Source organism: Microcaecilia unicolor, chromosome 10, assembly GCF_901765095.1.
Source record: "Microcaecilia unicolor chromosome 10, aMicUni1.1, whole genome shotgun sequence".
In the NCBI taxonomy this organism is placed as follows: Eukaryota; Metazoa; Chordata; class Amphibia; order Gymnophiona; family Siphonopidae; genus Microcaecilia; species Microcaecilia unicolor.
The window spans coordinates 183764819-183789904 of record NC_044040.1 but is presented as its reverse complement, the minus strand read 5'-3'; the positions used below and the strand labels follow the sequence as shown (position 1 = coordinate 183789904).

General features: G+C 43.1%; 1 protein-coding gene across 1 annotated transcript in view; it reads right to left on the bottom strand.

Moving 5' to 3' along the window:
* ARHGEF26 (Rho guanine nucleotide exchange factor 26) overlaps positions 1 to 25086 on the bottom strand; it is a 194339-nt gene that overhangs the window by 6554 nt on the left and 162699 nt on the right. The window contains exon 11 of the mRNA XM_030216522.1: positions 10279 to 10488. Within this exon, the coding sequence (XP_030072382.1) occupies positions 10279 to 10488 (210 nt within the window). The remainder of the gene's footprint in view (positions 1 to 10278; positions 10489 to 25086) is intronic.

Here is a 25086-nt window from a genome sequence, read left to right as displayed (position 1 = left end):
ACTGGTAAAGCCCTACTAGCTAAACATACATTCACAGCTGATCTCAATGAAAACTAACACTTTCCCCTATATTGAGCCAGGGCTAGGTGGTCTGAATGCTAACCACAATGAGGAAACCCATTTATTAGGATTTATTTACCACCTTTTTGAAGGAATTCACTCAAGGTGGTGTATAGCAAGAGTAAGTCCAACATAGCAATAGACAATTACAGCAGTAAAAATATTCAAATAGCAGTACAAAGTATGGCATAGTATGCTACATTACAATGCCAACACAATACACAAGAGAACATCTTAATAGAAGGTCGGAGAAAGAAGGCTGCTAAGGGGCTCATAAATATGGTATAATGGGGGTGAAAGAATTGAACTGCACAACCAAGAGGAACAGCCAGTGATGATGATAAGAGAGAGTACAGACAGATTGTGCTTGAGAGGAAAAAAAAAAGAAGAGGAAAACTGAGAAAGCACAGTACCTGAGAGTCCCGAAGAAGTCAGGTGAGAAAGAAGGAGGGAGCGGTTTACTAGATCAAAAGCAAACGAGAGATCAAGTGAAACTAAAAGATTTTTCCTGCGTGAAGCATAGAATGAATTTTGCTTAAGAGTGCAGTGATTCAGTTTCACTGCTGTGGGAAGCCCTGAAACCAGTTTGGTGGGGGTGCAAAATGGAGAGCTGATTAACATGGGCAGAAAGTTAATCGAAGACAATCCATTCAACTACCTTGGAAAGAATGCAAAGATTTGAGACAGGACAGAAGTTTCTGGACTCTGTAGGTTCAGGGACCATTTCTTCAAAAGAGGGAAGACAAGTGCCTTTTTCCAGAGGCAAGGAACAAGTTGAAGAAGCAGGGGGAATCAGACCATGTCTGAGGAGGAGGAGGAGGAACCAACCAACCAACCAGAAGGGATAGGATTGAGGGGATAGATAATAAGATGCATAGATGACATAAGCTTTGATAGTTGGGTTAAGGAAGGAAGAGAAAAAGTATCCCAAGTGGAACAAGATTTGGTGATAAATGCAAAATATCAGGTGCAATAGGTGGTGATGGTAGCGGAGAGAACATAGGCAATGTGTCCCACAAGAGGGTGACTTTAGAGGAGAAGGGCGTGACAGAGCAGAGTCTGAAGAGGGGTGAGAAGACAGATAAGACCACCTGGAAAAGTTTCCTAACAAGATAATTTGATGCACAGTATTAATAAGGTGACTCAAATAAGAGTTCTTATCTCTTCATCTGGGAATGGTAGAACTTGCTGACAGATTTGAACATATGGAGATTAAGTGATGAACAATCTTTTATGCCAGTGGTGCTCAGCTTTCCAAACCCAATAGCGAATGAGATGAATCCACTGTGAAACCAGGCCTGTTCACGTGACGGAAAGTGTTTAGAAGCAGATGAAGACACATGGGGGAAATTGGAAGGAAAGGAGAACATTCCAACAGGAAGCCATCTTGTCAAGTGGGAGGGAAGGAAAATTGTCAGGGAGACATGGAAAGAGAGGAGTAACAGAATTAGGATTTCGGTAGGGAAGCGGGATTGAGAGAGAGGGGTCGAGGTACAGTTGGCTGAGGGGAAGTGAGAAGGAGGGGGTGAAAGCCTAAAGGTCAGACCGGATAGCTAGATAATGTGGTTGGAGAGAATACTGGATTTAGAAGTGATGACTAGATCTAACATATGACCCATATTGTGGGTAGGAAAAGAGACCAATCCTGAAAACCCGACCTGGCCTAGTGCATCAGGTACCCTTGGACGAGCCCTGGTGGCAGTGACTTTTTCTCTGCATTAACTGCATGGGAAAATGCTGGAAAGATCCCTAACAGTTAGCACAGACGTTTTGAAGCTGCCACATGCTACTTTTGGCAATTATTGCATGGTCACTGCAGAACCTTAGTACACCTTAGAACAATAAATGAAGCCCTCTGTAAATCAAGTCCACTGTCTCATGCTCCATAAGGAAGTCTTGTGTTTGTTTCTCATGAAACATCTATTATTCCTCTAAGTCATTAGTGACCTAAGCAACAAAACTAAACAAAAACATTCTGACGCAAGCAATTTTTTCCCAGATATTTAATTGTTTTCCTGAGTTTCCTTATTTGATGAAATCACTTTTTGTCCTTTGTGATAAGTGTCAAACAGTATTTGAAGTATATTACTGGAATATTCAACTCAGTACCACAAAGTTTATATCACAATTTGGTACATTCATTATAACAAAACTCTCAAAGGAGAAAGTTTTGTTATACCCTGGAGGAAAGGGGAAATAGGGGTGATATGATACAGACGTTCAAATATTTGAAAGGTATTAATCCGCAATCAAACCTTTTCCAGAGACGGGAAAGTGGTAGAACTAGAGGACATGAATTGAGGTTGAAGGGGGGTAGACTCAGGAAAAATGTGAGGAATTATTTTTTCGCGGAGAGGGTGGTGGATACTTGGAATGCCCTCAAGCAGGAGGTGGTGGAGATGAAAACAGTAACAAAATTCAGAAATGTGTGGGATAAACACAAAGGAATCCTGTTCAGAAGGAATGGATCCACAGAAGCTTAGCGGAGACCGGGTGGCAACACCGGTAATTGGGAAGCAAAGCTAGTGCTGAGCAGACTTCTACAGCCTGTGCCCTGAAAATGGCACGGAATAATCAAGGTCAGGTATACATATAAAGTAGCTCATACAATGAGTTTATCTTGTTGGGCAGACTGGATGGACTGTACAGGTCTTTATCTGCCATCACCTACTACGTTATTTCTTTAAGGGCTTTATCATTTTCAGGAACTCTTCTAAATCTTTCTAGATAGCCATGTTTGAGCAAGCACAATAAGAGGGGCTGAACAAAGAGGAATGTACTGGGGATCAGAGTTCGAAATCTGATCTGGAAGGAAAGATGAAGAGAGGGGTAAAATACCACCATCAGAATGCAGTAGCATTGACAGAAGGACTCACACATCCTTCCTGACAGTGAAGATTCAAGATGTTCTAGAATGCATTCTAGAGCACTGGAGAGAGATGGAGATGGTGGTGGTGGGGAAGAGGGCTAGTGGGAGGTGTCAGGGGTTGGATGCTGGGAGGAGATCTTGGTGTAAGGGAAGGGGGAATTATTTTATTTATTTATTTTTATTAGGATTTATTTACTGCCTATGAATTTTGAACAATCTAGGGGAGGTCGTGGTCTGCACTGGGGAGAAGGGATGACAATTTTATTAGAGCCTACTTGAGCATGTAAAACACCATTCTACACATTCAAGTCCATTATAAAAGTACCAACTAAGTGGTATTTTAGAAAGGATTTTACATTTTTAGCCCAGATACCAAATATTTTTCATGCATCTAGTGCCCGAACCCCAATGTGTTGAAACCACTGCAAGCTATCTCTGTATAAAGAAACAGAACCCAAGTCTCTCAAAAAGCTCATTTCTAAACAAATTAAATGCTGGATCAAACACAGCACTAAATACAAGTCAAATACAAACACATAGAGAACCTGGCGCAGAAGCTAGACAAATAAAAAGGAGCTGCATTATTTTCCTGAAGAATTCAAAATGACATAGAGGGGGCATAATCGAACGGCGCCGGCCATCTTCGGGGCCGGCCCCGCAAAGGGGCGGTGCCAACTGTATTATCGAAAAAGATGGCCGGCCATCTTTTCTTTTGATAATACAGTTGGGGTTGGCTAAATCTCAACATTTAGGTCAAATGTTGAGATCGCCAGGTTTACAGATGGCCGGCTTCAAAAACAGTGGAAAAAGAATCGGATTTGAACCGGCCACTCTGGATTACAAGACTGGTGCTCTAACCACTTGGCCACAACTCCACTTACTTAGATATCCCTCCCTTTTGATTATGCCCCTTCAGGTCTCTCTCAGCCAATCATAGACAGGGGTCTCTCTCAGCCACTCACAGACAGCTAAATGCGCTGTGATTGGCTGAGAGAGACCCCTGTCTATGATTGGCTGAGAGAGACCTGAAGGGGCATAATCAAAAGGGAGAAACATCCAATTAAGTGGAGCTGTGGCCTGTAATCCAGAAGTGGCTGGTTCAAATCCCACTGGTACTACTGTGGACCTCCCTGATGAGCACTTGGATTTTTGGGGTGGGGGGGTGGGAGGGGATTGGTGACCATTGGGGGAGTAAGGTGGTTAGTTGGGGCTCTTTTTTGAAGTTTGGTCGTGAAAAAAGAGGGACCAAGTAAAGCCAGCGAAATGCTCGTCAAGCCTGGATTTTTTTTTATCGGGCGAAGCCGGCCATCTCGTAAGCACGCCCCTGCCCCGCCTTCACTACCCTACCGAATGCCCCCTTGAAATTTTGCCGGCTCCGCGACGGAAAGCAGTTGAAGCCGGTCAAAATCGGCTTTCGATTATACCGATTTGGCCGGTTTCAGGAGATTGCTGGCCATCTTCTGATTTGTGTAGGAAGATGGCCGGCGGTCACTTTCGAAAATGAGCTGGATTGTGTTTAAAAAAAATGAAGTTTATGTCTAGCTTTGCAGACATGCAAAAGCAGAAACCAGAACAATAAGAATCTGTTGGGAATAAAGCACATGTAAATGATCTGAAGGGGGGGAGGGAAAGGGAAATGGGACTTGATATACCACCTTTCTGAGGTTTTTGTAACTACATTCAAAATGGTTTACATATATTCAGGTACTTATTTTGTACCAGGGGCAATGGAGGGTTAAGTGACTTGCCCAGAGCCACAAGGAGCTACAGTGAGAATTGAACTCAGTTCCCCAGGATCAAAGTCCACTGCACTAACCACTAGGCTACTCCTCCACTGAAGGGATGGGGTCACAGCATATACAGCATACTGGGATCCCAGATTTCCACAAATCAGCCTATGCACTCCCTCCCCTCCTAAGTTTATCTAAAACAGAGTTAGAGCAACATTTTGCATCGGAATTGAGATGTCCAGGTCAGGATGTACTCCATTCCGATAGCATTTAAGAAAAGGATCTGCCAGCGTACAGCCTTTTGTAAAATACCCATAGGAGTTCACATGTATTTGCCAGAATGTGCAGTGGGAGTAGCCATTTTACAAGTATACACGTGGGAAAAATCAATGGAAGAAACACATCAACTTACACGTATATATCAGCCATGTTGCAAACCTGTGTGAAATGCTGCTAATTAGAGAGATCACAATCCTTACTTTCAATTTGGAGGGGGAAATGAACAATGGAAGATTAAAGAGGATGCCTCCCTTAATCCCTCCTGTACAGGGCTGGCTGAAACAAGCACGTTTAAAAAATATATATATGTACCAGGATGCAGCGGGAAATCTCTACATGAAATATTATGCGCTACGTGCATTCCCTTTATGAAATGGAGAATATATGTATAGATGCTTAACCCACCCAGGCTGCAGGGCCACCAAGAGACAAAGTTGGGGCCCAGGACAAAAAATCTTAACAGCCCCAACGCCACCCTCGCCCCCGTGGTCTGCCATCCCTGTTCTCCCCCCCCCCCCTTGTCTGCTTACTGGCATCGCTCTCTCTCCCTGCACACATGCTGGCATATTTTACCCTTCTTCCCCCCACTACCCGCGGCCCGATATCAATGTCATCCTTCCCTCCCCACCTTCAGCAGTCCTCCATCGTTTCTGCAGGCTGCCGGCAGCATCAATAAGAAGCGCAAGCTGCCTCTGGTTGGCCCTGAAAGTGTTTCCTCTGCTGTGTCTTACCTACGTGGACACAGGAAGAGGCAGGACACAGCAGAGGGAATGCTTCCGAGGCCAACCAGAGGCAGCTTGCTCTCCTTATTGACGCTGCCGGCAGCCTGAAGAAATGACGGAGGACTGCTAAAAGGGAGGAGAGAAGGATGGCAGCAATATTGGACTGCGGAGAGCACGTCTAGATTTTTTTTATGGCCGGCGTCAGGCCCTCCTTAAAGGTCAGGCCGGGGAATTTTGTCCCCCCCCCAGCCCCCTTCTCGGCGGCCCGGCCAGGCTGTGCCCAAATGATGCCCTATATCTCCTTGCAACTTCTATGTATTATGGACATCCACATGCAAACTGAGCCCTTTCTACAATTGCCATTTATATATGCATGTTGCTTCCAGGTGTAAGTGCTGGAATTTCCATGTGGAAATTGTGAATAAGGTTTCTAAAATAATTGCCTTATTCTTTAATTCTTGTATAGAGCCTTTGGCATCAAACAGATGCTTCTTGCAGTTGTCTGTAGCAGCCAGGACAAGACCATTCTTGTGGTTGCTGCCTACAGCAGAACTCTTCTTGAAAATCTTCCAGTATGTTAAGGATCAACCCCCCTCCACTGGCAGAGTTTCCCCAGCTTCCCCTAGGGCTATAAGGAGCCATGCCAAGTAGTTCCCACTGTTTACATGAAAGTAGTGTGTTTCATTCCATGATGGTATCACTCTACATGGGCACCATTTAATAAGCACAGAGCATGAGATAAGAATCTACAGTTTGCAGAGGTTAATCTTTCTAGTGTGAGATGTTTGTGATGGCATTACACAGCATTGTAAAAGCGTCAGTCAACTGGATGTCTTCATTACCCAACCAGCCAGAACATTGTCATTTTAAAAGAGCAGCTCTAAAGCAATTATCAGTATTAAGAGAGCCCACAGGTTAACTATGGGCATGATAACATTGGCTTAGCTGCTGTAGTAAATTCATTGGTGGTGGGGGTGTGGGAAAAAAAGAATTTAAAGAAAATAATAGTAAGTCAATAATTGCTTGTTAAGAAGCAATTGTCGGTGCTGATTTTCTTGTTACGTAATTAAATTGCACACATAAATCCAGAATACGACCGGATTTGCACGCACAATTTCAGTCGCGATATACAGAATCCGATGGATAGTGTGCAACAAGCCAGAAACTATTAACCTATGCTCTACTGTAGGTCCTGTTGGCCTGACATATAACTGGCCCTCCAATATCAGAAATGTCATCAAAAAAAGGTGGGGGGGTCAATATATCGATCTGCCTCGTGTGCATATTGCCCTTCTCATGAATACAGTTTTGGAGATAATCCTGAATAACTATTCAGACTCACCTATTCGGAAAGGCATACCCGACTGACCCAAACTTAAATGCCTCAACCGTGCAACACTTCACTATCAAAGATCGTACTGGACATTAACAAACCCTTCTACCTCTAACCCAACTTGACTGAATCTTATCTTCCCTATCCCTCTATAACATCTTTTGTACTTATCCCCTACCGGACTTGGCGAATGCCTTTACGGTATTATGTAAGCTCTTTGAGCAGGGACTGTCTTTCTTCTATGTTTGTGCAGCGCTGCGTATGCCTTGTAGCGCTATAGAAATGCTAAATAGTAGTAGTAGAAATAAATAAATACATAAATTTCCATAAATATTATCTGTATGTACTGTTTAAACAGTCAATAGTCTACAGCATTTGTTTACTTTGCAAAATCCCCTAATTGAGCAAACACAGAGACCCAGTCCATAACTGCTACACTACCATCTTGTATAAAAAATTGATGAGATCATTTTAAACTATTGTGTACATAACATTCCTTTCTGTAAACAACTTCATAAAATTACGGGTTGCATCCAAAAATATTGCATCCTCCAGGTGACTCTGAGGTCAGAAAGTTACTGAACTTGGCTACTTTCAGTTCAACCTCGTCAACTAATTTTCAGTTGCCCGTATTATTATTATTTTTTTTTAATGATAAGTGACACTTATATGGAATTGCTTTGTATGAAAAGGTCAAATGAAGATCATGCAAACGTTTAGCATTCAGACTTTGCCTTGGGATAGTTTCCAAAGATTTATTGTAAATTCAGTGATGTATGTTTACTTTCTTGGTCTGGTTTTGAAAAGGGACTTCTTAAGCTATAAGCAGAGATTTAACTGTTGATTACATCAGTATAAAGCAGACTGCATGTAATTGGAAAAGATTGCTGACATTTCTGGTAAGACTACATTTTTTGCCACTCTTTCCATATGACAGTTTCCTTGTGAAACCACAGAATACCTTCACTATTATGCAATGTGGGAAGACCCACTCCCTTCAAATGTAATTATGGGGCTTTCACTTTCTGAGTCACTAAATGCAGGCACCCCACAGACATAATGTATTTGGTCTCTGGCATTGGTTAAGGGTTTATTGTTCTTTAGTTTTTGATTCATGTTATACAGGACCTGGTACAAGGGGTAATGGTATGGGAACCTCCAGGTAACAGTGATAACAGTGGGATCAAATCTGTCATCACTGGAAGGAAAATGCTAAAAACAAAACAAAAAAAAAACCCTACTGTGGTAGCACTTAATTGTACAAAGGGAGACTATGGAAAATTTAAGGAAACTGGACAAAAGAAAACTAAGACCTATGTTTACTAAGCGGCACTACGGGCTCGTTAACAATTTTAATGCGTGTAAATGGTTTATGCGCGTTTAACGCTAACGCGCCCATAGAAATGTATAGGCGCATTAGCATTTAATGCGCCTTAAATTTACAGGAATGTTAAAAACACTAACGCACCTTAGTAAACATACCCCTAAAAGAAGCAGTTACATTGCCAGGGTCAAATGTTTGCATGAGGCGTGGACATTATTTAAAAAAGACCATTTTGGAAGCCCAAATAAAATATATTTTGTGCAAATAAAAAAGGTCAAAAGAAGGTCAAATAATGGTTAGTGTGGTCTTATGGTGTGGTAGAAGTTGCAGTGACAGCCAAAAATGAAGAAAACAGGGATCGGCATAAGCTTTGGAAAGCTAGATGTAAAAAGTTAGTAAGCCTGACCAAGAGATACCAAGAGGTAAAAGGAGTACTCAAGGTGGACATGATAATAGCAAAACATCAATCTTTAATGTGGAGGATGCTGGGGTCATTTCAACACTAGAAACCTTCTTTGATGGTGATCATTTGGACCAACTACAGAACATCGCCCTAAGTTTAGAAGACGTAATAAATCAAACTGACAAACACAAGAACAATACCAAATAACTAGACCTCAATCTTTTTCACCCCAGAATGCTGAATGAGTTCAAACTTGAGATTGCTAGTCCATTACTAGTAATCCATAATCTATCATTCAAAATGGCCAGGATACCTGAGGATTGGAAGGAAATGGCATTTGTTAAAAAGGGTCCAAGAATGATCTGGAAAACTATAATTGGAGAGCCTGGAGTTCTTGCAGGGCAGGATGGTTGAAACTATACTAAAAAACAAAATCATTGATCAGACAGACATGACGTTATGGAAAGTCAGCATAAGCTCAGAAAAGTCAAGTCCTGCCTTACCAATAGATTAGATTTCTTTGAAGGTGTAAACAGAATAGTAGATAACAGTAAGGAGTCCTTTTACAAAGGCGCTCTAAAAACTGGCTTGCGGTAGTGTAGGCACAGGTTTTGGGCACGCGCCAATCCATTTTTCAGCGCACCTGTAAAAAAAGGCCTTTTTTTTGCCGAAAATAGATATGTGGCAAAATCAAAATTGTTGCGCGTCCATTTTGGGTCTGAGACCTTACCGCCAGCCACAGATCTAGTGGTAAAGAATTTGGGCGGTAATGACCTGTGCGCGTCCACTACTCGCGCCTGAAAATAAAAAAATATTTTTTAGACGTGCGTATCGAACACGCGCCAAAAATGAAATTACCGCAAGAGCCACGTGGTAGTCGGGCAGCAACTCCATTTTGGCGCACGTTGGGCGCGCGTAGATGCTTATGCGGCTTAGTAAAAGGACTCCTAAGTGAATAACAAGCCAATTACTGCCAATAATTGGCTTTTTAATAATTATTGGCACTGATCAGATTTACTAGATAATTATGTCTGTAAATTTAAGCACAGGATCCACACTTCAATTTTACACATGACCTAAAAAAGGGGGCATGGAAGTGGGAGGCTCATGGGCCTTTCAGGGCAGAGAGGTTTTGAGTTACGCACGTAACTGGGGCATCGCGTGCAAATTCAGGTGCGGTTATTTGCACCACATTTTCGTTTGTGCAAATGGCGGTGCATAAATTTACACACGATCCCAGAGCCTAAGCATTATTCTATAAACCGCACCTAACTTTAAGCACGGCTTATAGAATAGTGCACCAATTTTTTTGTCACCATATATAGATTTCACCCTTATGTGCAAAGAGAATGCACCCTTTCTGAACAGTTAGCCTATGCCAATGGCTGCCCTGTTTTAAAGTGTGCACTCTCACTTGAAAGAGTATGTACTATTATCGGCAAACAATAAAACATTAATTTTGTGTATTTTCTGCTCATTTTCATTTGATAACAACATGGAATGATTTGGGATATGTTGCAAACAAATGCCAATCCCTAGTCGTCAGTGATCTACTTACAAAGTTTCAGCTCCCAGAAGCATCTCCACTTTTTCTCCTGCATGGTTCATGTGGATGGTTAGCCTGAAGAGGTGACTGGTTGAACTTTGGCGCAAGTAGAGCGCTGTCGTACTGTTTTTCCCTGGGGAAGAATTTGGCTCCTCATTGTCACACTGTTCAACTGAAAGCTGATCCCTTAACGCGTAATCTGTGACATTGTAACTGTCCTCACTGCATGAGAACAAAAGACATTTTTTAAAAAAAATTACAGTGATTCCCTATAGCATACAACAGGCTACAGAGTTCACAGCTGGTGTTCAGACATTTCATCCAAGTTCCTCAATCAACATTTTGGGAAATTAACAAAACATCTGCTTGTCCAGGATACAAAAGAAATTAAAGCCAGAGCCTTGAGGCATTGTACTCAAATGAAATAGCTCTGAAATGCATTCTGTGAAACAAACACTTCTTACCCTATTCACTGACAGTTTAGGGATGAAAGACATCTAGAAAGTGGAATGGTCCACAGTAGTTTATTACCTTTACTGACAGGTCAATGCTCAAAACGTAACGCCAGTACCAGAGGCGATAGAAAGCACAAAATGCTTAGAAGGCTCTAGTAAGGGTGATAATGTGCATGCCAAAGATTATCACAGATAGCATGCAAATGTATTTAAATAGATGTTCATGAGGATCATTTCCTATTCCCTCCCAGTGCTCGCAGAACAGCACAGAAAACAAAGCTGCCCTTACCCCTGAAAACCTAATGCCAACTTGGAGCAGGCGTTAGGATGTTTGAAGAGAGGATTTCTCACAATTCTTTCTTTAAAATCTGCTGGTTCTGATTTCTTTTGGAAGTGGAAGAAAGCCCGTGCAAACCTGTAGGCGTCGGTACTAAGGAAGAAATGTTTGCGAGCCCGAGCAAACCCAAAAGTGAAAGCACACGCTGGTGCCTCTTTCGTGCACTTAAATATAAGCCTTCCAAGTAAAAAAAGAAATTGAACAGCTTATATTTAAAGGCGCAGAAAACAGGCACTAATGTGTGCTTCGGTTTCAGGTTTGCCTGGCGCATGCGCACAAGAGCTACGTTTATCTCAACACTCTTCTGCGCATGCGCCAAGCACGTTCCCTCTTGCTTTCGCTTTTACAGAGCGCATATAATTTGAATGCCAGTTCCTTTGAGCATTGGTGAGCTAGATTTCTTCGCTGTTCCGGCGGTATGGGTTCTAAACTTTACTGCGGGAGTTCTGGGCATCAGTCTATGAAAGCAGAATGTGATGAACAAACCTACCACTCTTCTTATAAGTTGCAATTAGAAAATGCTCTGTCCTTCTCTTCTTAGGTTTCTAGTCAGAGTGCAATAATTTACTTTCAACTTTATTGCAGTATGATCTATCTCTTGGTTTCATATCTATCTAAATTTTGTATGCTGTTCTTATCTGGCTTTCCTTTATGTGGGTGTCAGAGAAGCTCAGTGCTATCATGAAATTAACATGAAAAAATTCTGCTGGCATGCTATTCACAATGAGAAGAAAAATTACTGCCAAATTAATATCGTGCCCCTTCCCTTTGGAATGGTTTGCCTCTGGGACTTCGTCTAAACTGAAAATGCATCTTTTTTTCTGCCGCCTTTGGCTAGATGTAGGGCTGACTGCACGATTTACTGTACTGGGCTCAATGGTATTACATACGGAAGTATTGATGTCTAGATTCTTTGGGGCCGATATTCAGATAGCGGGAGTCAACCCAGCTAATTCCCACTGTCAGCGTTAGTGCCGGATATTAAATGCCAGGCTGTTTCCCGTGACCGACACTGAATATCCGGTTTGTTTTTGGATGGTTTGAACTTATCCAGCTGATATCTGTCCCTAGTCGGTTAAGTTCAAAGCAACCAAAGATATACCAGCTATACATGTGGCCAAAGATGGCTGCCAAACCCATGCTACAAATTGGTGCAGAAATAGCCGGCTATCTCTCGTTGAATATCTCTGGATAACCAGCTAAGTACCATTTCCCTAGCCAGGTGCCATTCCTGGCCTGTTAAATGGTTTTGAATATCAGACGGGGGGGGGGGGGGGGGGGGGGGGGGGGGGGGGGGGGGGGAGGGGGGTCTCTGTTCTGTTATATATAGATTAGACTAGTATCTTGTGTGAGTGTGTTCTTTCCTGTCCATTTTATTGTAGTTCTTGTCTTGCTTTTTGGTTTTGTTAGGTTTTTTTTAGTTGTACATCGCTTAGACTTAGCTTGTCCACAATTTTGTGATCCATCAAGCTCTCAATAAACATGAACACTGTGAAATGTCACCCTTCATGTCAGTGCGTGAGTAGCGATTGGGTCACACATTGACAAGAAAAAATGACATTAACAAAACCCCCAAAAACAAAACAAGCCAGCAGTTTGCATTCGTCAAACTCCCTCTCTAACCTGACTCACCTAACCCCCAATTCAAGAAAATCTTTATTTGGTAGTATAGTGGCCCCCATCCCTCCTTGACCCTCTTTCCCCCTGACTAAAATAAAAATGTAATCCCTAGCTATTTTTGAAGATGTGATGCCAGAGACAGGAGTGACAGGTGGGCTCGGCAGGGCCTGGGGAAGGGGTGGGGTGCTACTAGACATCAGGAATTTAAGGTACATAAGTATTACCATAGTGGGAAAGACCAAAGGTTCATCGAGCCCAGCATCCTGTTTCCAACAGTGGCCAATCCAGGTCACAAATACCCGGCAAGATCCCAAAAATGTACAAAACATTTTATACTGCTTATCCCTGAAATAGTGGATTTTCCCCAAGTCCATTTAATAATGGTCTATGGACTTTACCTCTAGGAAGCCGTCCAAAACTTTTTAAAACTCCACTAAGCTAACCGCCTTTACCACATTCTCTGGCAACAAATTCCAGAGTTTAATTGCACGTTGAGTGAAGAAAGATTTTCTCCGATTCGTTTTAAATTTACTACATTGTAGCTTCATCGCATGCCCCCTAGTCCTGGTATTTTTGGAAAGCGTGAACAGACGCTTCACATCTACCCGTTCATCTCCCCTCAGCCGCCTTTTCTCTAAGCTGAAGAGCCCTAGCCGCTTTAGCCTTTCCTCAAAAGGAAGTCATCCCATCCCCTTTATCATTTTCGTCGCCCTTCTCTACACCTTTTCTAATTCCACTTTATCTTTTTTGAGATGTGGCGACCAGAATTGAACACAATATTTGAGGTGCGGTCGCACCATGGAGCGATACAAAGGCATTATAACATCCTCTTTTTTGTTTTCTATTCCTTTCCTAATAATACCTAACATTCTATTTGCTTTCTTAGCCGCAGCAGCACACTGAGCAGAAGGTTTCAACGTATCATCAACGACGACACCTAGATCCCTTTCTTGGTCTTTGATTCCTAATGTGGAACCTTGCATGACGTAGCTATAATTCAGGTTCCTCTTTCCCACATGCATCACTTTACACTTGCTCACATTAAACGTCATCTGCCATTTAGACGCCTATTTATACGTTATTCATATTCGGCTGAATGGTGATTTACTACTACTAAATTCAAATAAGAATAATCTGGGTTTGTACTAAGCTAAATCCTACTGAAAAACACTTTCTCTCCTATTTCATGTTGCTTCTTTTATTATTCGGTATGTTAAAACCCAAGGTGTTTTTTTTTTAAGTTACGGGGGGGGGGGGGGGGGGGGTTTGAGAAGGGAAGGAGGCCACTAGACTACCAGGGAAATGTGTTTTTAAATATTGGGGGGGGGGGGGGGATAGGGTGGGGTGGCCAGTTTGGGTAGGGGAGGAAGGGTTGTTGCAGAAAACTATCTGGGGCAGGGTGGTTTGGTTGGGGAGAGAGAAAGGAGACAATTTTAAAGACTATTCAGCTGTGATTATGTCATTCTTGAGCTGGGCTGACTTTTTTCTTCCAGCTCAAAAGCTGCCAAGTCACACAAAGGACTGTGGTATCCTCCATTCAGTAGTGCAGCGTGTCAGTAACTATACTGGTAATGGAGAAAATGAGATTCCTTACAAGGAGAAATACTGAGTAGAAATAATCCTGTTTTTTTCAGTCGTTATATCTCTGTACTGAACTTTTAGATCATAACACACTCTGGGGGTAATTTTAAAAAGCAATGTTGTGCATAAACCACATGTTGAGGGTAATTATATAAGGGGGTATCTAGTCAGTGGCGTAGGAAGGGGGGCGGTGGGGCGGTCCGCCCCGGGTGCACGCGCTGGGGCGGGGTGTCGGCTCGCTGGTTCTCTGCTCTTTCTGCCCCGGAACAAGTTACTTCCTGTTCCGGGGCAGAGAAAGCAGGGAAGCAGCAGAGCAGACGCAGCTCCCAGTGATGTGCACTGGGGGCGGATCGGCCCTCCCGCCTGCCCCCTGCTGCAAGGTAGGGTGCGTTTTGGGGGGGGGGGGGTGTGCAGCGGCGACCCGCCCCGGGTGTCAGGCACCCTCGCTACGGCACTGTACCTAGTGTAGGTGCATTTTGGGGCACCTATTTTAAGTCAGTTTTATAAAGACAGATAGAAGCCTATTTGTCTTTACAATATATCAGTTTACGTGGCAGGAACTGTGCCTATATTGCAGGTATTGACCTGGAACAAGTGTAGATGTCAACACCAGGCCGGTTAAATGTCCCATAACCAGCTCTCCGGCGATATTCAGTCCCGCTGAATATCACCGGTTAGCGACTAGCAGATAGCCAGTTATATAGGCCGACATCAATGGCTATCCGCCGATTTTCAGCCCCACTTTAGCGGTTATATTTGGCTGTGTGAATATGTGGGGTATCTTTGGCCGGTGAAAAGATCACCGGCTAAGTCTGGATATCAACATAGCCAGTTATCTTCTAACCAGCCAAAAATAAACCGGATATTCAACGCTGGTCACTGGAAATGGCCCGGCATTGAATATCCCGGGTTTGGCGGTGACCGTGGGAGTTAGCCAGGCTAACTTCTGCGGTCTGAATATCGGCTCCATGCATTAGTATCTGCATATAATAATAAAAATAGTATACCATTTTAGTTGTACCATAGAAAGATGGTATATCAAATCCACAAACCAGGCACCTTGTTACAAAATTATCTTTTGTTCTTTGGTTAGCATTTGCTGTTTGTGAAATGAGTGCTAGCAGGTGTTTAAAGTGCAGAAGAAATAGCCTGAACACTTCAAGCTGGTTTTTGTCACGCTTATTGTTTTGTTTTTTTAGTCATTTCTGTCCAACAAACATTAATGCATGCCTGAAAGAAGATCTTCCAGGAAACGCTCGTCTTAATAAATTGGCCAGAGTTCGGGCATGTTTATGTCTGTTTGGTTAACAAACATATGTTTTGTGGAGAAACTTGAATAATCTGTGCTGCAACCAGGAAGTGAATTCCCAGTCTGAAATCAAGAAATGCTTCAAAGGCCTTGACTTTTTTGTCAACACTAAGTGGCTCTTTTACTAAAGCTTAGCTTGAATTATCTGCAGCAGGTCCCATATTATTCCCACGGGCCCTGCTGCAGATAACTCGAGCTAATCTTTAGTAAAAGACCCCCTATGAATTTTCTTTAGGAAATGTATCCCATAGTTGCAGTGTCATAGCAAGGGCGTGGCGGCAGTCCGCCCCGGGTGCACGCCGCTGGGGGGGGGGGGGGGGGGGGGGGCGGGGTGTCGGCTCCGCTGGTTCTCTGCTCCCTCTGCCCTGGAACAGGTTACTTCCTGTTCCGGGGCAGAGGGAGCAGGGAACCAGCGGAACCGACACCCCCCCAGCGGCGTGCACACGGCAGCCAAGAATGCACTAGGGGTGGGGGGGCTTGGGTGATGTGCCGAGGGGAGGGGCTTGGGTGATGCGCCGAGGGGGGGGTGTCATGCTACACCTGGGGGGGGGGGCACAGCGACGAGCCGTCCCGGGTGGCAGCCGCCCTCGCTACACCACTGCATAGTTGTCTTACAAGTACAAGCAAGTTTTCTACCTGATAATCAAAACAGAAGGGCCGCCCTGAAGAGAAAGGGGTTCTCAACCCAGTTTTTGGACACACCTAGCCAGTCAGGTTTTCTGGATACCCACAATGAACATGCATGAGATAAATTTGCATATCATGGAGGGCATGCAAATCTATCTCATGCATATTCATTGTGGGTATCCTGAAAACCTGACTGGCTAGGTGAGTCCTCAGAACCCCTGCTGAAGAGTAATCGATAACTATTACATTTTAATGAAATCATATTCTTTCAAAATAAGAAAAAATCAATTTGTATAATAACCACAGAAAATTGATGAACAGGGGTTTCATACTCTTGCTCTTCAAATACATACAAACATACAAAAATACATACAAACTTATCTATGTACTTATGTACTAACATGTGTACTTGCAAAATCCAGGCATGGACACTTGCACCTGCTCGTGAGACACTCGAGAGCAGGTGGTAATATTCATTCCTGTATGGTAGTGTGATTTCCACTGCTTATGCTGAATTCAAGCAGGGGCGTAGCCAGATAACAGATTTTGGGTGGGCATAGGCAAGAAGTGGGTGGGCACCAAGTGTTCTCCCTCCCCAAAACCACCACTAAAAAATATCTCAGCTGGCATGAAAATTCTTCTTCCCACCTTGGCAGTCTGTAGCAGGCATGCATTGAAAACTGAGCATGCGCAGGTGCCAGTACCATGGAGAGTAGCATCTCCGTTACCATCAGGGGGAAGTCTTCAGCTGGCAGAGCTTGGGATCTCCACCAGCTACTGCTAAACGTGTGCTACTGTTGGGTGGGCCTGAGCCCTAAGTGGGTGGGCCCTGGCCCACCTGTGGCTATGCCACTGAATTCAAGAGAGCTTGGGACAAGTACACAGGATTTCGAAGGGAGTGACAGGGAGAGCAGATGGCATGGATGGGACACAATGGCTAGGCCATACAGTCTTTATCTGCCTGCAATTTTCTATGCATGCAGAAATTCCATGATGGACCATCAAAAAGATTCAGTTTTACTCCTTCTATGCACTCCAAAATTATTATTATTTTTTATAGTCGTGACAAACACTTCCCAAAAATCTGCTTTTGTGATAATTATTATTCAGGATTGTTTTTATTTATATTCATCCTTACAAACACCAAGAATTTGGATGAATCCAGCCTCAAAGTGAACTTCTGAAGTGTTGCCTGATGCCTAAGAAGAAATTTATTTTAAACGTTTGTCTTAGGAGTTTAGGCACTGTTGAGGTTTGGACCTGAGTGGTGCTGGCTCACACTTGTGTGATATGGTGCCAGAGATACAAAATGGAAAATTCAAGTGAAAATGATGCTCTAACCCTGGAAAAATGTGCAAAATTAAGTCTGAAATATTTCAGCTCCAGTTCCAAAGCTTGCCTTGAGCTACTGCTGAAAACATAATAGCTAAACCCAAATAAAATAGTTTCAGACAGCAAAACACATTCTCATTGGCCATCGGCTGTCACACAGAGAAAAAGCAACAGAAAAGTTATAGCGCTTACGAGTGAGACTGAGATTGAAGATATATAATTAGTGGCTATTTTCTCTGAAAGATTGAAATGATGTATTTTTGTTATATGACAACACTTGAAAAAGCTCACAAATAATATTTTACCATTGATTTAACAAAAAAAGTATCTGCATATTATATTTTGGTTGTTGCACTTAGAAACCCAATGAAAGATAATATTAAGAAAGGTTCATGCTTGAAATATCCTCCTTTCTGAGGATGTCATCTGGATGAACATTCATTCTGAGGGCTTCTCTCACATATTAACATTTTTTTTTTAATTTTTGCATTTGTTATACACACTGGTTTATTGCTATTGTTGAATCAGAGTTCAGTGCTAGAGGGTCTTTAGAGTTTGCTCAGATGACATGAGAACTGGAATATTTTGGTATGATGATTTTCATGGAGAAATGTCTTAATTCTGATTTGCACCTGTTATTGGGTGGAGGTTGGATTTTGTGGACGCAGAGACTGTTTACATTTAACACATAAGAATCCCCTCACTCCCTAGTTGCAGTTATGAAAAGGAGCCACCCCTATTCCTGGTGCCTTAAGGGGGTGGGGAACATAGGCGGGGCATTGAGGTTCAGCATAAGGGGCAAGGAATGAGGTGAAGTATCATGAGGCGCTGGTGGTGCTATCTCAGCCCTGAACTCAGACAGCAGTGCCATACCTGGCTGCTGCTGCTGCTCATGGCATTGGGTGGGCCTCCAGTCCATCGTAGTTTGGGTTATATAGGCCTTACGTGCACTGCTGTTTCCTGATCTGCCTAGCCCCAGACAAACTGGCTGCCACTGCAGCGGTATTGTAGATCTGAGTCCTGCCCCCATGGCCTGCATAGGCACACTAGTAAGGTCTTGCCCTCTGGCCTCCTCCACACTCCACCATGTGCCATGACCTGCCCAGAGCCAGGATCTGACTCAGAAGCCTTCAACATGGCTCAGTACATGCCTCATCCTGAAATAAAAGGGGCACAAGTCAGAGTGAAGACAAGACCTCCCTTGGCCCCTCTACTAGTGCTCAGGCATAGGCATAGTTTGACTGCTCCATTGGGGGGGGGGGGGGGGAGGGTGTGCTCTGACATATTAGCATACTAATTTGCATCTATACATCTAATATACATCTAATAATGCAGGATCACCTCAATTTCCGGAAATCACTAAAGACCGATCTGTTCGAAAAGGCATACACTACTGATCCAACTTAAGTAACTGAACTCAGCAACACAACGAAGCCATAACCTGCAATGAACAATATATCACTCTACTTCTCTTGAATCTCTAATGTTCTGTAACAACATCACTCTGTATTTGTTTCATCACCGGAGGTGGCTAACACCTCACGGTACTGTGTAAGCCACATTGCGTCTGCAAATAAGTGGGAAAATGTGGGGTACAAATGCAACAAATAAAATAAATAAATAAATAAAAAATATATTCATTATGGCTCGTATTCACATTTGTGATACATGCTGTATGCAAGGAACTTAACTTATCAAAATGTTGTCACAACTAATGTTATGGATCCTTCTATCACTTATCCCTATAGTGGTCATGTCATTTTGCTTTATGGTTTTCATCAGGGTACATATGTATGACAACTAAGAGGTTCACCAGCATATTCTTTCGTTGAATGGGTCTGAATTTTATTACAGTCAAACATGTAGACACTTTCAGTATGGTGTAAGAGTTCAGCAGCCGAAAGCGTCTAAATTTTTGACTGTATTATCTGTATCAGCTGTACCTAATGGTTAGAGCAGTAGGCTGCCAACCAGTGAAACCAGGGTTCAAATCCAACTGCAGCTCCTTGATTTCTTGGATAAGTCATTTAACATTCCATTGCCTCAGGTAAGCACTTACACTGCAAGCCCTCAAGGAAAAGGAAATATCTACTGTACCTGAAAGTAACTTTCTTTAAGCTACTACTGAGAAAGGCGTAATCTAAATTCAAATCCAGTATCAGGCATATTTTAAATTAAAAAACCCTAGAAATGTCACTCAGGAACTATAGAGCAATTCTACCATACCACAATAGCACTAATTTCTAAGAGTCACACAAGAAGGGCCTACCTAAAAGAAGACTGCACCGTAAACATTGTGGTGGACACTAGAACATCAATGTACCTATTGGAAAACTAAACAAGCCAGATTAGTACAGATTGATCCTGCACAGACATTCAATACGAACAGAACACTTGGTCTCTTCCACACACATAGAATGCAAATAGATCCTCACAAAATATGGAATAAATAACTACAAATTAAAAATAGATATTTGCAGACAAAAATTAAACTGAACTCCCAAAATAGCCAGACTTTGCACACAACACCAGCAAACAGTAGTGTGTCCCCTTATACAGAGAAACCTCGGTTTTCGTCGATAATCCGTCCGAAAACAATCGTCGAAATCCGAAACCGATGAAAGCCGAGGCAAATAACGAGGACGGCCAAAATCGGTAGAAGGATGTCCATCTTCCGATACAAATTGTTTTTTGTTTTGTTATGTTTTGTTTTGTTACATTTGTACCCCGCGCTTTCCCACTCATGGCAGGCTCAATGCGGCTTACATATTGTATACAGGTACTTATTTGTACCTGGGGCAATGGAGGGTTAAGTGACTTGCCCAGAGTCACAAGGAGCTGCCTGTGCCTGAAGTGGGAATCAAACTCAGTTCCTCAGTTCCCCAGGACCAGAGTCCACCACCCTAACCATTAGGCCACTCCTCCACTCAAATTGGGAGATGGACGTCCTTTTTCAACGAAATCCGAGGCAACCAACGAAAACCGAGACAAATTTCTTGTCGAAAAAAATCAACGAAATCCAAAACCAACGAAAACCGAGGTACTACTGTACTGTGCAAATTATAAGGACAGCAGGTGTAAATTTCAAAACCTGACGTATTTCAAATAGTACATTAGAAAATAAGGGGTTATTTTACTAAGGTGCATAATGGATTTAGCATGCTAATGATTAGCGAATGCTACATGCTAAGAAGCCCATTTTATACCTATGGACTTCTTAGCATTTAGCACACACTAATCATTAGCACACCTTAGTAAAAGGACCCCTAAATATGAGATACTGTCCTAACCAGAGGAGGGTGGCTTTGACCTCTGAATGCTAACTGAAAAATGAATTAACTTCGTCCAATAAAAAGCTATCACCTTATTTTCCATCTTTTAATTTATATTTCATTTGTAATATACTGTTTGTAATATGCCAGTTTTTGATACTGATATTTTCCGCAGTACAGAGGGACAGACAACACTGTTTCTTTTTCTGTGATGTTGAATTGTGTGCTGAGCTTAAGGATTCATTTTAATTTTTGTCTACATATTTGTTTTATTTTTTATATTAACCTTTAGAGTAGGATTCAGGGCTATGACACTACTTTATCCTAAATTAAAAATATTTTTTTCTACCTGTGTGGTCCGGGCATTTACTTTTTCTAATCATGTTGATTTCAGTCTCTGGTTTCTGCTTTCCTCTCTCTTCTCTTAACTCTCTTGCCAGGGTTTCATTTTCCATTTGCCATTTTTCTCTCTCCTCCTGTCCTTTTCATTCTGGTCATTACATCCAGCATTCATTTTTTTCCTTTCAGTTTCTTCCATTTATAGTTCTGCCTCTCTGTCCAGCTTTCATTATTACTGACCAGTCTTCAATTGTTCCTCTTTTTACTGCACCTACCTACATGTTTCCATCTCTTTCCCTCAACCTGGCTCTCCCATTCTCCTTCCTCATATTCCCCAAACTTTTACCAACTCTGTCGTCTCCTCCTACCATCCTCGTTCTCCCTATTTTGTCTCCTTCCTTTCCCTCTCTCTCCCCCTATTCCATCCACCATCTCTGCTCTTTCTCCTATTCCCTTCCATCCTGTCTCTCACCTCCCCCCTCTTCCATTGTCTCCCCTCCCTCCACTTCCATTTAATACCTCTCCTTTCCCCTTCCCCCTTCCATCAAGCATCTTCCCTCTATTGTCTCCCCTTTACCCCCCCCCCCTCTCTTCTTCCATTTCAGTATCTCTCCTTTCCCCCCTTTCATCCCTTCCTCACCATTCCATCCAGAATCTCCTCTCTCACTCCCCCTTCCCTGCTACAGTCATCCAGAATGTCCTATAATGCTCCCTCCCTCCCAGCCTGCCTTGCCCTGGGCATCTAGGATTTCTTCTGTCTCTCCCTCTTATGCCCCCACCATTCAACATTACCCCTCTGTTTCTCTTGCTCCCCCACCATTGCCCTTCTGTCTATCATCCCCCAGCACCAAGCATTACTCTGTCTCTCTCTTCCCTCCCTTCATTCAGCTTGGCCCGTCTCTCACCAATACTATTGTCTCTTTTTACCTTCTCCCATCATGCAGCATAGTCCCATCTCCCTTTTTCTTTCTACCTTGCTCCCTCTTGATGACTAATTAAAACATCTTGAGTCCGCAGCTGCCTGGAGGCAAGCAAAACAAAATGAATTCCCTACTGTCCATACCTGGGCAGGGGTAAGGGCTGGTGCCCAGACACTGATTTCCTCCCAGGTCGCTACTGCGGTGGCCTGGAGGAACCATGAGTTGCCCTGTCTCTTGCTCGCTCTCCTCTTCTCGTGGTGGCAAAGCAAAAAACAAAATGAAACTATGCACGAGGCCATAGCCCTGCACGTGCCGCTGCTGGCTTCCTTCCTTCTTCCTCCCCTCATGATGTAACTTCCTGTAGAGGAAGGAAGGAAACCGGCAGCGGCGCGCCCAGGGCTACGGCTTCAGTTTGTTGTTTTGCCGCCACGAGCGCGAGAGTCAGAGAAGAAAGTGAGTGAGCGAGCAAGAGACAAGGCATCTCGTGGTTCCTCCAGGCTGCCGCAGTAACAGTCCGGAATCAGTGTCTGGGCACCTGTGCCTTTACCCCTGCCCAGGTAGGGGCAACTCGTTTGGAGGAGGGCAATGTCTCCCTCATTCCCCCAAACTATGCCCAAGTGCCCAGGTTTAAAAAAAAAAACCTCTTGCATTTTATCTATGTACAGGGGGTGGGGGTGGGGTAAGTGCAGGGAAGATGATGGGGTATAGGGAGGGGAGATATGAAAGAGCTTATCCATGTTAACTCTGGGCCCATCCAAATAGTCAGGTCTGGCTAGGCCACAGATGCAATCAATTGGAGTGGAGGAGAATCTTAATGTTAGTAGTGCGGTGGCCTGAGAACCAGAGAAATGGGGTTCAGAGCTAAGGCTCTTCAGCTTGGAGAAAAGGCAGCTGAGGGGTAGATATGATAGAGGTCTATAAAATAATGAGTGGAGTGGAACAGGTAGATGTGACTCGCTTGTTTACTCTTTCCAAAAATACTAGGATCAGGGGGCATGCAATGAAGCTAGAAAGTAATAAATTTAAAACGAACTGGAGAAAATATTTCTTCACTCAACATGTAATTAAACTCGGGAATGTTTGCCAGAGAATGTAGTAAAAGCAGTTAGCTTAGCGTGGTTTTAAAAAAAAGGTTTGGATGGCTTCCTAAAGGAAAAGTTCACAGACTATTATTAAAATGGACTTGGGGAAAATCCACTGCTTATTTGTAGAATGTATTTATGCATGTCCTTGTGACTCTAGACAAGTCACTTAACCCTCCATTGCTCTAGGTACAAAATAAACACCTGTATATAATGTGTAAACCACTTCCACTGTAACCACAGAAAGGCGGTATATCAAGTTCCATCCCCTTATGTTAGTAGAAAATCAGCACTCATTCAAAAAACAGAACACATCTTCATTCACACAGAAAAGACAAAGGGAGGCTGGATGTCTGCCAGCTTACACAGAACTTCCAATGGAAGCAAGACACCAGTGAGAATGAAAGGTGATATTTACAGGGCTTGACCAGAGACCCTTTAATTGCTTTCTGGATGGCATGAACAGCTGCAGATCCAGGAATGAGCCAACCACAAATTCGACTGCCCCCCTCCCCTGCAACCCGGAAATTCCTTCACTTGCATTAAAGTATGACAATGTCTGTTTCCTTAGGAAAGTGACCTGATGTGACTGAAGATGTTTCTAACTCACAGGAAGGAAGACAAATGGTGCTAATGACAGTCCCAGTCAGCCTTTCCTGGTAAGTATCCAGCCTCCATCATCAAATTTCAAGGTCAAGACAATGGGTTTGATTGGTAGTCTTTAAAAATCTATTAAGAGTAGCCTGGAAAAGATTTGCAGCACCTGTGATGAAAGTAAATAAGGTGGCAGGATACGGTGCATTAATAAGATTAAATGGTGCCAAGCAATTCAAGATTTAAAAAAAAAAATCTTTTTAATGTGGTATTTTCTTTTGGTATATCTTCTGTTGAATCAGCATTAAGCCACTTCAAAATTCGGACCCCAATTCTATTCTATAAAGAGAACTCATCTTGGAGAATAACGCTGGGTGCCTTTTTTTCCGAGGTCCAAATTTAGACACCATTTACCGAATCTAGCCCTACAGGGAAAGAGGGCATGTCCAGAAACACAACAACAGGAAAAAGATCTTTTTGACAGGCACGCTAGAAACAATCTTAGGGCCTGTTTTACCAAGTTATGGCAAAAAGGGCATGTTTTCGATGCACGCCGAGGCCCCCTTTTACCGCAGTAGGTAAAAGGTATGTCTTTCTTTTCTTGATGAAATGGCCATGCAGTAAGCTCATTGAGGTGGTGGTAAGGGCTCCTGCACTAAAATGGTAGTAACCAGGCAGCACGTGGCACTGCCCGATTACTGCCAGATACACGGTACACTGGGGGTAGGAACTACTGCCAAGCTGCTGCGGTAGCCCAGAGGTACTTCCTTATTAGCGAGCGGTAAGCCCGTGTTGGGCTTATAGCAGCTTTGTGGAACAGTGGAATAGCAACATTCCATGTAGAATCTCAAATAGTAGCAACATTCCATCTAGAATCTCCAATAGTAGCAACATTCCAAAATCTCAAATAGTAGCAACATTTCATGTAGAACCTCAAATAGGGAAAGGGAACTGGGACTTGATATACTGCCTTTCTGAGGTTTTTGCAACTACATTCAAAGCGGTTTACATATATTCAGGTACTTATTTTGTACCAGGGGCAATGGAGGGTTAAGTGACTTGCCCAGAGTCACAAGGAGCTGCAGTGGGAATCGAACTCAGTTCCCCAGGGTCAAAGTCCATTGCACTAACCACTAGGCTACTATTGATCTTGGAAAGCCTGTTACAGAATACTGTTTAGTGCCGATTTTTTTTCCAGTGCTGAATTTTGAGCGCCATTTATTGGATTTCCCCTATGTGGAAAGAGGGAACACTGTTTCATGACAACACTCTTTTCCAGAAAGGGCATGCCTGCGTTCATAAGTCTGCACATGTGCAAAGGTTTCATTATCAGCAATGTGTGTCCTCTTTCC